General features: G+C 42.1%; 1 protein-coding gene across 1 annotated transcript in view; it reads left to right on the top strand.

Annotated features, from left to right (window-relative positions):
- The window catches only part of MYO18B (myosin XVIIIB), a 378,023-nt gene that overhangs the window by 155,605 nt on the left and 205,840 nt on the right, over window positions 1-16,578 (top strand). Inside the window, exon 23 of the mRNA XM_072147027.1 lies at window positions 14,141-14,206. Coding sequence (XP_072003128.1) covers window positions 14,141-14,206 — 66 coding nt within the window. The remainder of the gene's footprint in view (window positions 1-14,140; window positions 14,207-16,578) is intronic.

The following is a 16,578-nucleotide window of genomic DNA, read 5'->3' as shown; positions in this document are numbered from 1 at the left end:
GTGGAGGAGGGGTGGGAGGAGGAGGAGGCATAGTAGGCCTGAAACACCTGGACCGAGGTAGGCCCCGCAATCCTCTGCGTCGGCAGTATATGACCAGCCCCAGGGTCAGACTCGGTCCCAGCCTGCACCAAGTTAAGTGTAGTAGCGTTCTTATAAGTTTGGAATATGGCGGGTGAGGGGAATGTAAACAGATGCGCAAGAAGCGCTGAAATAATATCCGTAAATGGTAAAAGTTTGCCAGTATATTTTGAGGATTACACAGCAGGGTGGCGACAAAGTTAACAAGTTTGTTGTGGAAGCCATGAAAACAACCCAAAATTCTGCCTGACACAGCACGTTTGATAAGGCGGCCATGTATAGAGGCAGTGAACTAGTAGTAGATTAAAGGTGCTGCAGTTAAAACTATGTTAGTTGGTTCTTGGCATGGAGCTGGCGCTCCGCTGCCAGGCGAGCTTTCGCCAATCCAAGCCCCTGTCTCTAGGCTACTCCCCAAACAGCACTTCTAAGAACCTTTTGTATAAGATCAAGTGTAGTAGCGTTCTTATAAGTTTAGGATATGGCGGGTGAGGGGAATGTAAACAGGTGCGCAAGAAGCGCTGAAATAATATCCGTAAATGGTAAAAGTTTGCCAGTGTATTTTGTGGATAACACAGCAGGGTGGCGACAAAGTTAACAACTTTGATGTGGAATCCATGAAAACAACCCAAATTTCGGCCTGACACACCTCGTTTGATAAAGGGACGATGTATGGAGGCAGCTATATGGACGACTTTTGGAGGTAGCAATGGAGACAACGTGTGGAGGCTGCTATGGAGACAATTCAATTTGGATAGTGCCTGTATGTGGCAGTCCAAAAAAGTTTTCAAACCAGAGGAGCAGGTAGGTGGCCCTCCAGAAAAATTTAATAGATTGAGTGCCTGTATGTGGCAGTCCAAAAAAGTTTTCAAACCAGAGGAGCAGGTAGGTGGCCCTCCAGAAAAATGGAATAGATTGAGTGCCTGTATGTGGCAGTCCAAAAAAGTTTTCAAACCAGAGGAGCAGGTAGGTGGCCCTCCAGAAAAATTGAATAGATTGAGTGCCTGTATGTGGCAGTCCAAAAAAGTTTTCAAACCAGAGGAGCAGGTAGGTGGCCCTCCAGAAAATTTGAATAGATTGAGTGCCTGTATTTGGCAGTCCAAAAAAGTTTTCAAACCAGAGGAGCAGGTAGGTGGCCCTCCAGAAAAATTGAATAGATTGAGTGCCTGTATGTGGCACTCCCAAAAATTGTTTAAAACAGAGGACCGGGTCAGTGGCCCTCCTGAAAAATTAAATGCATAAAGTACTATAGCTAGAGCCAGTGGGCCCTGTCAAAAAATAGCCAGTTTCCTCTGCTTTACTGTACAAAGAGGAGGAGAAGGAGGAAAATGAAGAGGAGGAGGAGTGGATAAATTATTCAGGTTGAGCTTCCTTCACCTGGTGGAGATTGGAAATTAGGAGAAATCCAGGCTTTATTCATCTTGATAAGCGTCAGCCTGTCAGCGCTGTCAGTCGACAGGCGTGTACGCTTATCGGTGATGATGCCACCAGCTGCACTGAAAACCCGCTCGGACAAGATGCTAGCGGCAGGGCAGGCAAGAACCTCCAAGGCGTACAGCGCCAGTTCGTGCCACATGTCCAGCTTTGAAACCCAGTAGTTGTAGGGAGCTGTGTGATCATTTAGGACGATGGTATGGTCAGCTACGTACTCCCTCACCATCTTTCTGTAAAGATCAGCCCTACTCTGCCGAGACTGGGGACAGGTGACAGTGTCTTGCTGGGGTGACATAAAGCTGGCAAAAGCCTTGTAAAGCGTACCCTTGCCAGTGCTGGACAAGCTGCCTGCTCGCCTACTCTCCCTCGCTACTTGTCCCGCAGAACTACGCACTCTGCCGCTAGCGCTGTCAGAAGGGAAATACTGTTTCAGCTTGTGCACCAGGGCCTGCTGGTATTCATGCATTCTCACACTCCTTTCCTCTCCAGGGATGAGAGTGGAAAGATTTTGCTTGTACCGTGGGTCCAGGAGAGTGAACACCCAGTAATCGGTGCTGGAATAAATTCTTTGAACGCGAGGGTCACGGGATAGGCAGCCTAGCATGAAATCTGCCATATGCGCCAGAGTACCAACGCGTAAGAATTCACTCCCCTCACTGGCCTGACTGTCCATTTCCTCCTCCTCCAACTCCTCCAACTCCTCTTCTTCTGCCCATACACGCTCAACAGTGAAGGACTCAACAATGGTCCCCTCTTGTGTCTCGCCAACATTCTCCTCCTCTTCCTCCTCATCCTCCTCCACCTCCACCTCCTCCGATATGCGCTGAGAAACAGACCTAAGGGTGCTTTGGCTATCAACAAGGGAATCTTCTTCCCCCGTCTCTTGTGAGGAGCGCAAAGCTTCCGACTTCATGCTGACCAGAGAGTTTTTCAACAGGCCAAGCAGCGGGATGGTGAGGCTGATGATGGCGGCATCGCCACTGACCATCTGTGTTGACTCCTCAAAGTTACTCAGCACCTGACAGATATCAGACATCCACGTCCACTCCTCATTGTAGACTTGAGGAAGCTGACTGACCTGACTACCAGTTCTGGTGGAAGTTGACATCTGGCAGTCTACAATCGCTCGGCGCTGCTGGTAAACTCTGGATAACATGGTCAGTGTTGAATTCCACCTCGTGGGCACGTCGCACAACAGTCGGTGAGCGGGCAGTTGGAGGCGGCGCTGCGCTGCCCTGAGAGTGGCAGCATCTGTGCTGGACTTCCTGAAATGCGCACAGATGCGGCGCACCTTCGTGAGCAAATCAGACAGATTGGGGTATGTCTTGAGGAAACGCTGAACTATCAGAATTAACACATGGGCCAGGCATGGCACATGTGTCAGTCTGCCGAGTTGCAGAGCCGCCACCAGGTTACGGCCGTTGTCACACACAACCATGCCTGGCTTCAGGTTCAGCGGTGCCAGCCACAGATCAGTCTGCGCCGTGATGCCCTGTAATAGTTCTTGGGCGGTGTGCCTTTTATCGCCTAGGCTCAGCAGTTTGAGCACCGCCTGCTGTCGCTTAGCGACGGCACTGCTGCTGTGCCTAGAGCTACCGACTGATGGCGCCATGCCCACGGATGGTCTTTCGGAGGAGGTGGAGGAGGGGTGGGAGGAGGAGGAGGCATAGTAGGCCTGAAACACCTGGACCGAGGTAGGCCCCGCAATCCTCGGCGTCGGCAGTATATGACCAGCCGCAGGGTCAGACTCGGTCCCAGCCTCCACCAAGTTAACCCAATGTGCCGTCAGCGATATATAGTGGCCCAGCCCGGCAGCACTCGTCCACGTGTCCGTGGTCAGGTGGACCTTGTCAGAAACGGCGTTGGTCAGGGCACGTATTATGTTGTCTGACACGTGCTGGTGCAGGGCTGGGACGGCACATCGGGAAAAGTAGTGGCGGCTGGGGACCGAATACCGAGGGGCGGCCGCCGCCATGAGGCTGCGAAAGGCCTCGGTCTCTACTAGCCTATAGGGCAGCATCTCCAGGCTAAGCAATCTGGAGATGTGCACATTAAGGGCTTGGGCGTGCGGGTGGGTTGCACTATATTTGCGTTTCCGCTCCAGCGTCTGGGGTATGGAGAGCTGAACGCTGGTGGATGCTGTGGAGGATCGTGGAGGCGACGATGGGGTTTTTGTGGCAGGGTCCTGGGCAGGGGGCTGACTATCAGCTGACACAGGGGAAGGAGCAGTGGTGTGCACGGACGGAGGTGAACGGGCTTGTTGCCACTGAGTGGGGTGTTTAGCATTCATATGCCTGCGCATACTGGTGGTAGTTAAGCTATTAGTGGTGGAACCCCTGCTGATCCTGGTTTGGCAAATGTGGCACACCACAGTCCGTCGGTCATCCGGTGTTTCCTTAAAGAACCTCCAGACTTCTGAAAATCTAGCCCTCGCCGCAGGAGCCCTCGCCACGGGAGCTTCACTAGTTGACACATTTGGCGCTGATGCACCAGCTCTGGCCCTGCCTCTCCGTCTGGCCCCACCACTGCCTCTTCCAACCTGTTCTGGTCGAGGACTCTCCTCCGTCTCAGAAGCACTGTGTTCACCCGGCCTCTCAACCCAGCTTGGGTCTGTCACCTCATCATCCTCCGATCCCTCAGTCTGCTCCCCCCTCGGACTTCCTGCCCTGACAACAACTTCCCCACTGTCTGACAACCGTGTCTCCTCATCGTCGGACACCTCTTTACACACTTCTTCCAGTACGTCAACAAGTTCATCATCACCCACAGACTGCGACTGGTGGAAAACCTGGGCATCGGAAAATTGCTCATCAGCAACCGGACAAGTGGTTTGTGACTGTGGGAAGGGTCCAGAAAACAGTTCCTCAGAGTATGCCGGTTCAAATGGCAAATTTTGCTGGGAGGGGGCAGACTGGGGGGGAGGAGGCTGAGGTGCAGGAGCTGGAGGAGTGCCGATTTCGGTGACATGGGTGGACTGCGTGGAAGACTGACTGGTGGACAAATTGCTCGAAGCATTGTCGGCAATCCACGACATCACCTGTTCGCACTGTTCTGGCCTCAACAGTGCTCTACCACGAGTCCCAGTAACTTCAGACATGAACCTAGGGAGTGTAGCTCTGCGGCGTTCCCCTGCTCCCTCATAAGCAGGTGGTGTCTCACCCCGCCCAGGACCACGGCCTCTGACCCCTGCAGTAGTTGGACGCCCACGTCCCCGCCCTCGTCCTCTACCCCTAGCCCTCGGGTTAAACATTCTGAAAATGAGAGTTATAACTTTAATTTTTTTTTTAACTTTTTTTTGTGTTTTTTTTTTTTTTTGTGTGTTTTTTAGTTTTTAAAACCAAACGATGCTATCCTATTGCTATGGCTATTTTCTAGCCAAGTATTAAAGCACACTACTATGCCAGATGAGATGACGCTGAGTTATGAAAAAAATAAACGTAAAATAAAAAAGGAAATGGCAGACTGTGCCTAATTGAAATCCAACCCCGGGCCCTAATAAATTTTCCCACTTCGGTCTTTGCGATGGATATGTGCGTCACTAAGCGCAAAACACAGTGGTCGCAAGTCTCACTCCAAATTGCTCACAATTTGCTAGTAGATGCACTGCAGCAACTACAGCCACCAGCAGATCAACCAGAAATCAAATATATATAACGCTACTGTAGGCGTAAGTAAGCCGTTTGGATTCTCCTATGGCTATTTTCTAGCCAAGTATTAAAGCACACTACTATGCAAGATGAGATGACACTGAGTTATTAAAAAAATAAACGTAAAATAAAAAGAAACTGGCAGACTGTGCCTAATTGAAATCAAACCCCTAATAAATTTTCCCACTTTGGTGTTTGAGGTGGATATGTGTGTCACTAAGAGCTAAACACAACGGTAGCAAGTCCCCCTGCTAATTCCTCACAATATGGTACTAGCTGCACTACTAGTGCCAGCAAGCCCAGCCACAAGCAAATAAAAAAAAAAAGTATAACGTTATTGTAGCCCTAAGAAGGGCTGTTGGGTTGTTGTAGAATCACTCCTGCCTAACAGTAAGCTAATAGAACACCCTAACGCTTTCCCTGACCAGCAGCAGCTCTCTCCCTAGCGGCATCCAGACAGAGAATGATCCGAGCAGCGCGGGCAGCGGCTAGTCTATCCCAGGGTCACCTGATCTGGCCAGCCAACCACTGCTATCGACGTGTAAGGGTACCACGTCACGCTGGGTGGAGTGCAGAGTCTCCTGGCTTGTGATTGGCTCTGTTTCTGGCCGCCAAAAAGCAAAACGGCGGGAGCTGCCATTTTCTCGAGCGGGCGAAATACTCGTCCGAGCAACGAGCAGTTACGAGTACGCTAATGCTCGATCGAGCATCAAGCTCGGACGAGTATGTTCGCTCATCTCTAATTATTATCCATCTAGTTCTGTGGGGTGACAATGTGGTTACATTATCAGGGTGCAGGTGTTTATACACTTTCATCTGATATTCTGTTATTGTACTAACACACTGACATAGAGAGATGGGACAGATTAGAGATGAGATCCATTAGATACATATTACACAGAGGCTGACAGATTTTTACACTGTTAAACTTTTAGCTCTGCTACATCTCACCGATATGTGTCTGCCTCCCCCTTCCCCTGGATCACTTATCTCCTTGTAGTTTGTAGTTTCTCTCTGCTCACAATGTGCTAGCAGGAAGGGATCAGTGAGTGTCTCTGAGCTATGTGCAGGGGGTGGGTCTACAGGCTCACAACAGAAAGACACAGAAATCTAGCAGAAAACAGTAAATTAGAGAATGTGTTATTTTGTTATCCTGTGTACATATAAGAAACTTGTCTTTGTGGGAATACCCCTTTAACCTCTTAACGACTTGCCCATTTTGCACCTTTCTGACAAGGACCTTTTTTTTAATGTCACTGTAAGTGTTCATAACTTTGGAATACTTTAACACATCCAGGTGATTTTGAGATTGTTTTTTTTTTATTACACATTGTACTTCATATTAGTTGAGAAATTTTTATGAAAAAAAATTATTTGAAAGCTGAGCTGTGATTGGTTGCCATGGGCAACTAGAAATATTCAGACTTTCAGAAACTTGATAAATCTGCCCCATAGTGTTCTTCCTAATCCCTCTCTTGGAACAGACTCTGCATCTTTGCTGTGTCCTTCCTTTAGTAGCAGTCTGGGGGACTTCACTGGGAAAATGTTGTCCTGTCACAACATGGAGGACATCTAATCCAGAGATACTGGGACCCTGTCCTTCTTGACCAAATATTAGTGCCTTAATCACCACCTCTTGAAAATGGAGAAATGATACGGCCTGACCTGAACATTGAAAAAAGACAGAAGAGTTGTACAGTGCCATCTGTATAATGCACATGGCCAGCTTTGCACCATATGTTTGTTTTCGATAGGGCGCTGTACAGCATCCGATTTGACAGATCAAACCCACCCAAGTATTTATTGTAAGCCAGGATAAAGTCTGGCTTGGGGGCAGCAGTGGTGGTACCTCATACAGGGGTGAGGGTGCTGGAGTCCCCATGAATTGTGGTCAAAACGGGGACATCTCTCTTGTCCTTATACTTGACCAACCTTATGTTCTGATCGCACAGTGCCTTGATGTCCCCCTTATCAGCTGGGAAGGGGGGGATTACATCCGATCCACTTCAGAAGCCCCTTATATGTGCTTGACCGCAGCATGTAAGGGATTAACATCAAATGGTATCTCCAATCGCTGGTGTTACAGCAGGGTGTCAGCTGTGCTATGCCACTGACACCTGTTATATTTGGTGCCCTCTCCGCTTCTAAGCAATTACCTTTTTGCCACGCCATATCATTACAGCACACTTAGGGAAGGGGTTAATACATGTGTCTTCTTTACATGTAAATGTATTCATTTATTTATGCTTAAAGGGTTATTCTGTTCTGGACATTCACATTTAATTTAATTAATATTCCACATTTCCTCAATTGCATAGTTATTAAAAAATATGTACCAGTAACATTATTTCCCATAAATGTAGCTATATGGTCCCTTATAAATGAAGGATAGGTGTTCTTGGATACAACCACTGCTGTTTACACAAAGGGATAAATAGTTTTTTTCAATTTTTTGCTGGGAGTTACTAAATTTCCCATAGCTGTTCTGTGGTATTGAACACTGAATCCAGGCACTTCAATAGGCATACCTCGCCACTGCTGGAAGAGTGCAGTAGTGGTCATATCCAAAGATCTCATTTTGGGAAATTATTGTCACACAGGAACACATTTTAAAAAAACATCTAATTGAAGAAAAGTATATATACAGGCGGTCCCCTAGTTAAGAACATTCGACTTACATACGACCCCTAGTTACAAACAGACCTCTGGATATTGGTAATTTATTGTACTTTAGTCCTAGGCTACAATAAACAGCTGTAACAGTAATCACAGGTGTCTGTAATGAAGCTTTAGTGTTAATATTGATTCTTATGACAACCCATCATTTTTAAAATCCAATTGTCACAGAGACCAAAAAATTTCTGGCTGGGATTACAATGATCAAATATACAGTTCCGACTTACATACAAATTCAACTTAAGAACAAACCTACAGACCCTATCTTGGATGTAACCCGGGGACCGCCTGTATATATATAAGAAAAGTATATATATATATACGGTATATATATATATATATATATATATATATATATATATATATATATATAAATATATATATATATATTATAATTATACATATATAATATTATATATATAATAATATATAATAATACATATATATAATATATATAATATATATATTAAATGTGAATGCCCAGATGAGAATTCCCCTTTATGCTATGTTTTATAATAAAAGGATGCAAGTAGCACGACACACTCACTAATTTCACTTAAAAAAAAATGAAATAAGGGTACAATACAAAATCTTCACTGGCTTCCCACCATCACATAACCAACTGTGGCAATATATACAGTCTCAAATAGCATAACAATTTATGACATAACCATGTTGTTTTGGAAAGCTGATCTTGTTACATATTTATATATAATAATAATTTTTATACATGTATTGTAATCAAATTCTGTAGCATTTTACAGATTCTGAGAACATATACAATAATATAAAACATACCGGGGCTTATTTACTAAGGGTCCGCAAATCGCACTTTCATCGGATTTTCGAAATTTTCAGGATTTGCGCCGCTGTGACAGGTATTTAACGGGGGATTGTGTTGCATGCGATCGGATTTTGGAACAGAAATCAGGGATTTTGGATGATCCGACTAATTTGGACTCAGCGCGGGATTTAATATTCAAATTGTGTCACATCCAATACACTCACATACACCAGGAAGAATATGGTGAACTCCGGCGGACCTGAGCGGGGAAGCGACAGGTGCAGGAAATCGGGCGCACGATCTTTGTGAATCGCGGCACAGTGCATTGATGTCGGACAATGCACTTCGAGTGAACACGGTCGGCCGCGTAAGTAAATGTGCCCCACAGAGTACAAAAAGTCATATAAAACAATAGGAGTGAGGGCCCTGCTCGCAAGGGCTTACATTCTATGACGCTTAAAGAGTGACACAAGAGGTATAAGAGCTTGTATAATGGTCCAGTCATTCTTTATAAGGGAACAGAATAAAAATAATTTAATAAATAAAATATGGATATATCCAACCAAAAGGACACACATCTGCACATTGTATGTGACAGTTATAGGACATTTACTTTAGCTGTACATACAAAGGTTTTATTCAGTCAGGTACATTAAATACTTTCAAATTATCGTATATTTCACAGTCAGAGCTTTGTTAAATAGCTGTGACTTTAGGCATCTACTGTGACAGTATAGAATCTACTATTTTATTTGATGCATTATGAACCAAACATACCTTGAGGATGCTGTAGCTACACTGATGCGGAATCATATCTTGTTTAATCCCTGAGCTGAATGGTTTTGCTGAAAAAAACATTTATAAAATTCAAGCTGGATCCACAATACTCTGAGCTTTCTGTACAGCCTGGACTAATCAACCTGAGCTGGATCACTCATACACAGCAGCTGGGGGGTGGTGCAGCAATTGATTATTCTGCCTGGCTGGGAGAACAGTGATTATATCATTCTCTGGAGCAGGGCATAACTAATGTGAAAGGAAGAGTGCCCGAGCCCAGGCACAGAAGCAACAGTGCTTCATTATCATAATTTATAATTGTTTTTACAGCAAAATCACTCAGCACAGGGATTAAACAAGATATGACCCTGCATAAGTGTAGCTACAGCATTTTCAAGGTATGTTTGCTTCATAATGCATCAAATCAAATGGTAGGTTTCCTTTAAGGCTTTAATATCTTAGGATATGGTAAACAATTGCAGAAATGCTACATATTATATATTGTGAAGGGACATTTTGAGTTACTTTCTAATAGCCTTTGAAGACCTTTGAGAATTATAGGTCATATAATAAGTTGCTGCCAGTACGTTTCTAATAGTCATAATCCAATTACCATAATGGTTCTATACAATTCCCCATACTAATATGTTTATATTAGTAAACTTAAGGTTTGCAATATAATCTAAATAAACCAGTTTTAAAATGATCTTTTCAAATTCAACATCTATAAACCATTCCACGTTGCTGTATCTCTCAGCTGGATGAAAGTGTTGCAAATGTCGTTCATCATTTAATATTGGTATTTTATGGCAGATATTCTTATAAGCAATTATTTTTTATCTGTTTCCAAAAGTGTCCTATATATGTGTTAATCTTCCACAATTTTCATTGAGAATGTGAAATTTATAAGCAAACACCCAGCAAGAAACAGAGCAGATGAAAAGACTATTCATTGAGTTCCATGAATAATTTAGGTGAAGAATAGAGGGGAAAGCAGTCATTCCATGAAATGAGAGATTTAACATGCAAGCTCCTGTAGTTCTGAGCAGAATAAATACGGGAGAAGGGATTTAGTGTTCTGTCTGAGGAATATCACTGTTGTATCGGAGCAGCAATTCCTGCTGCTTGACATCAATATTGAAATATATATATTATTATTGATGGCAGCCTCAGCATATGTGTTTAGTGATATTGCCTCTTCTAATATGTCTAACTGCACTCTGGATATATCAAGCTATGAAAATGTCCCTTCTTGGGATATTTAATGGACTCAATGTAAGACTGTTTTAGCGGCTCTTTACAATGATGGGTGAAGTCATCCTGTGAATAACAATGTTGATGGCTCCATAGGAGACAGCAATCGACATTAATTTATGATTTACAACTCTAAACTTGCTCATTATGATAGAGGAGATAGCTTTTATGGTGAAAGTGCCCTATATCTTCTTTCTCTATAGGTTAAATAAAGTGCTTTCTCCTTTCTTAACTTTAGTTTCAGAGATCTGTTTTATACGGATGTCTCGGCTCTGCAGCCAAGTTCTCATGTGATCTAACATTTATATAGAATTAATGCCAGGCGAGCAGTTAATCTTTTCGGGAAGACTATAGAGACACTGAGCAGGGTAATAGGAATGAATAATAGTGGAGATATACATCAGGTTGGAAAGTCTTTGAATGAATGAGTGAAAAGTTGCTCAATACCATTTTCAGTGGGACAGTGTTTTCTTAAAGGACATCTACCACCAGGATGAAGGATTGTAAACCAAACACACTGACATACTGATGTGTGCCGCCTTTGGCAGGATCTGTTTTTCTCCTAGCTACTTATTCCTTAGTTTATAAAAAAGGCTTTTAAAATTATGCAAATGAGCCAGAGGGGCTCCAGGCTCCATACGTGTTACTTATTTGATTACCTTTTAAAGCTTTTTTTTCTTAAAAACAAGGACACACACCAGTATATCAGTTTGCTTGGTTTACAATCCTTATACTGGTCGTAGATTTCCTTTAAATAAAAATAACTTTTTACCTACTGTATTCACAGACTATGTAATTTTACTGGTTTATTAACCATTGTATTTGGAATGATAACTCAAGGTCCCAAATGCTTGAAAATTGTGTTCTCCGTTTGCTCTCCAAAATACAAATAATTCTGATTCACTGTAAGTATTTAACTTGTTGCTCATAGGACTGCATATTGTATGCTTGTTTTTAGATAAAATAGGATGCTATCACCAAATTTATATTTAGAACCTCTTAGGCCTTATGCACATAAACAAATGGGTTTTCTGCTACGTTACATACAGCTGGATTTTCGGCATAAATACAGCATGTTTTTCACTTTCATGAGCATTTATGGCATTGCATGGATCAATAGCCTTAAAAATATGGTAACCCATAGCTCCAGGTCTACTTGACTACCCACTGTATATGCAGGACAAATGCAGCGGACAAACATAAGTTGCATGTATTTTTCCCGTTCCCTTTTCTTTCTATGGGTTTTATTTCTATGGCGGAAATATAGGAGAAATACAGGACATGCTCTATATTTTTTTTATCACTTGCTCATATATATATATATATATATATATATATATATGTCTGTATTGCCCATTGTAGTGAATGTGCACATGTGCGGCTAGTACAAAAACAGTATGGTACGATATGGGAAGCACATGGCTGGAAATAAATACATGACGTATGTGCATGACGTCATAGATTGATTCCATAATTATGATATAGACCCACCGTTCATGGTCCTTAAAAGGTGACACAGAGATGTGATGTAATAAACAAAATGGGCAGCTCTATATATTAACCAACACTGCAGACTATGTTTCATGTCTGAGTAAGAAGTAAAGCCACTTATGATAACCAGTTCTATATCTGTTATTGAGAGAATTCTGTTGTTTCCATAATTCCAATAATAATAGATAATAATTGTTGGTGCAGAGTTCTAAAACAGGAATGTGGAAGCGTCAGTGTTCTCGTGATCTGTTAGGATTACGATGGTTCCTGGTGTTAGATTTTCAGGTATTGTTATGCCACAAAACTCTTATTTGGAAAAGTCTGGTTCCTGAAGTAGCGTAAAATAGAAAAATAACCAATAGCATAAATAAAGCAGGATATGGGAAAGGCACACTGTATAGAAACATTTTTTGTGTCTTTTCACCATGTTCTTTTTGCATCTTTAGATGTTTCTCCACTGATTTAAACACAGTTGGATTTTGTTTCTGTTCCCCTAATGTTCCCGAGCATTAGGTCTGGCAAACAACATGTAAGAAACAAGCACCCATCTGACAGGAGAGAACCTAATTAGCATATTGATTGCTCAGGAACATTGGGGGTTACAGAACAAATTCCACGTGAGACTGAATCAGTGTAGCAATGGCTATTAAAGATGCAAAGAGTTGGAAGAGGATAATCTATAGGAAATCTACCATCAAAATCAAGCAGAGACACTTACGAATAGATCGAGGCACTGTGACTGTTGTAATTTTCTTATATATGTTAGGGAGGATGAGGGCGACCCTGCATAATGTAAGAGCCTTTAAAGCCAGAGCACCAGGAGCTTTGGTAACACCCCAGAGCCCTTCTGTCTCATTAGCATAATTTTAGTTGATTTTAGAAGGAGGGAGGCCATGAGTCATGTGCCTGGATCTAAAAGTTCTCTGGTTTATTATGCTAGCTTTTGATGGTAGGCTACATGGTAACATCTGGAAAAAGTTCCAAAACTGGTCCATTAAAAATCTGGATCTTTTTTCCGGTTTGCACTTTCCTAAATTATAGTTGTAATTATCAGAACGTATTATATTGAGCTAATACTGAGGGTTTATAAAATAACATATTTTTATATATTTATATTTTTTTTAACAGATTTATGCAAGAAACTACACTATTATTAAAATAAATGGAGTACACTGATAAATATTCAAAAGCTTTTAAATCTGATGAATAATGCATTTCCACATGTCATATCAGGCAAAGCTGTCAATACCCATGCACTGGCATGTTAAAGATTGCTTATTTCTTTATGCTGAATTAGATTTTATTATCATGTACATTTTGCAGTCGACTGAAAAATTTGACACTTATGGAAATCCTATATTTAATAGAAAGTGTAGGCTCACACTACTATGCTGGAAATATTGTTATGGGGATATTCATTTTTCTAAAAATAAAATAACACATTGAATAGTTATATAATTAATCTTGAATTAGAGTACCTGAGTAGGTGAAGAAAACTGGTTACTGCTCTATTGGTTGCCAAATTCTAGCAGATATATTAAAAACATAAGTAACTTGTAAAAGTTATCATAATACCAATGCAGTATTTGGCAGTGAGTAAGAGAAATTCATAGTTTTTGGTATTGCATCAGTCTCATGGGCTAAGCAAAGCAGTCACCACTCGATTTCTTGATCTGATATATTTAACCCTGTGATTTTTCATTAGCCACACAAATAGAGCAGAATTCATATAAAAAAAAACACAAAGCAACTAGGAACTGGACAGATCTCTAAATTACACTGTATTTACACATTTATGAATTGTTTGGCCAATTTTTAAAGAAGTATCATGGCATGAGCTTTTGTCATGTTACAGTAAGCATTATTTTGTCCATTTTGTAGGGCAACGCGTACTATATAGATATTAAAGCCCTTCAGTGAAACATAAAATATGCTACACTATATAACAAATCTATTTGATTAGTTTTGCTTACACTGATGGTGTGTGTGATTCTGTCTACAGGCTGTAGAAGAACTATTTCAGCTCCTAGACCTGGAAAAGAAGAGCATTGTGATGGGCAGAAGCCAGGCAAGTTTCCTAATATTCTAAAGTGAAAAAAGAAATCAAAGATTGATTTGGTGACTCCTGATCCTCCTTACATATATCATTGGTTACAAGGTCTTGAAGACAACTTATAGTAGGATAGCCAGTAGGGATGAGCAGACCTGAACGGCAAAGTTAGGTACCCCTCGATCACAGGTCTTAAGTGTGACAAAGTTAACTTGATCTAGTGTGTGTGTGCTGGCATTCACTTGATGCCGCTGCTGCGTAATTTGTGGAAGGTTTGGCACTCCCAATGACATCATAGGGCAGTGGTGGCAAACCTATGGCAGAGGTGGCACTCAGAGCCCTTTCGGTTGGCACCCAGTCCGTCACAGAGTTCACCAGACTGGACTTGAGGCTTCCTTCGGCAGTTCTGAGGTAGTAAGAGACATGCCATGCTCAGTGCTATTTTAAAGTGACAAATTTTTCCTGGTAAGGGGACCCTGGAGGGAAGCTACAATAATATTCCAAATTCCATCCTATGATGGAAAGCTGTGACAGAGCGAGGAGAAATAAGTTACTTCTTAAATTACCATGTTGGCACTTTGAGATAAATAAGTGGGTTTTTGTTGTAGTTTGGGCACTTAGTATCTAAAAGGTTTGCCATCACTGTCATAGGGAGTGCTAATGCTCCCCACAATGGCGGCGTGCAGCACCAGCACTTTAGTATTGACACACACACGCTGCATAAATTTCATTGCCACCGACAACTTCATGCCACTTATCACCTTAGTATTTTGCATTATGGGCCCTTCATTAATATAGACTTGTACTTGTGGCTGAATTTAGAAAAGTTATGGTTTCAAAGTATGTAGTCTTCTACAGAGGGGTATTCTCATCTGGGCATATATTTACATTTAATTTAATTCATCTGCCATATACATACAGGTCTTAAATTGGATGTTATTATAAAAAAGTACTTTTTTATGTAGTTATATGGTCACTTAGAAACAAAGGACAGCTGCCCCTGGATAAGACCACTGCGGCTGTAAGGATTGTGCAAAGAAACAAATAGTTTTAGCATATGAAATGGGCAGCAGGTACATGTCTCACAGCGGTCCTGTGGTAATCAACGCTGAATTCAGGTGGTTGGTCAGGGCTCAACAGTGCATGTGTGGTCCCCACTGCCAGAGTGCAAGTGTGGTCGTGTCCAAGGACAACTATCTGGTTTCTAAGGGACAACATTAAATTTATGGGAATAATCTTCATACAGGTAACTGAAGAAATGTATATAAAGGCTATAAAGATTAATCAAATAACATGTGTATGTCCAGAAGAGAATACTCTTTTAGGATTTGGGCAATCAGACAATCCCAGTATTATCAGGGCACTCTTAGTATTATGAAGTTCCTTCATCTTTTACCTGGTACTGTACAGAGTCTGTTATTGCATCTCAGGAGTTACTAAGCACTGGTAACTTAAAGAGGACTCATCTGCAATACCATATACATGACATGGATGATGGGTAAATATTTACTACTGTCACATGATCTGAATTGTGACCAAAAACAATATATAGAAGCAGCCTTAAACCCTGTTTGCATGCATAAAAGGTTCTAGAGGTTGGACCCATACCAATGACACATTGATGTCATATCCCAGAGATCAAAAAGGTAAAAGTTGATGTTTCTTCATATAGCATTGGTCATAATATGATCCTTTGAGGTTAAAGTATAAGGAGCTCTAAGCATCATTTGGGTGATTATTAGGGTCATTGATCTTACTGACATGTATTTCTGACCATATTATAAGACAATCACTGTAGAGCTTGGAGGACTCCTCACATATCCTGACAACATACAGCAGGAGTGAAAGATGGGGGAAGTGGAGTGGACAGCAGCAGCCAGTGATGGGCTGGCAATGTTCAAGGTATCTCCCAAGTGATGTATGTGCGTACACTCAGTGGAGGCCGTGGATGAATGCAGTACTGGAGCACTTGTCCCCCATAGCCTTCAGCAGCCTCCGCTGACTGTACATATTGCTCAGTGGTAGAGAGCTGGATGGAAAGACACAGCTTTTGAATCTTTCAATCCTATGTTTTGCACAGTTTACTGTCTGACAGTATATATCTAAGGGTAGGCTCAGCATATACACTGTTAGAAAACACTGGACAGTGTTACAATACATGAATGGTGCCTTTCCTAGATGGTACTTTCTTTTCTCAGCCATTTTATGTCTTATTTTATGGCCCTATGTTACCCAGCCTGTTTAATAAGGACTTGGCATCGGCGCTGATTGCAGCAAGGTAAATCCATTAATATGAGCACTGATTTTGCAGCAGCTTTGAAGAACTCATTGGGGCTGTGCAGTTAATGCAGTCATTATTGAAGCAATCAAACCTTTAATGAGGCATTACT

Source organism: Engystomops pustulosus, chromosome 1, assembly GCF_040894005.1.
Source record: "Engystomops pustulosus chromosome 1, aEngPut4.maternal, whole genome shotgun sequence".
NCBI lineage: Eukaryota > Metazoa > Chordata > Amphibia > Anura > Leptodactylidae > Engystomops > Engystomops pustulosus.
This window is presented reverse-complemented; position numbering and strand designations above follow the sequence as displayed.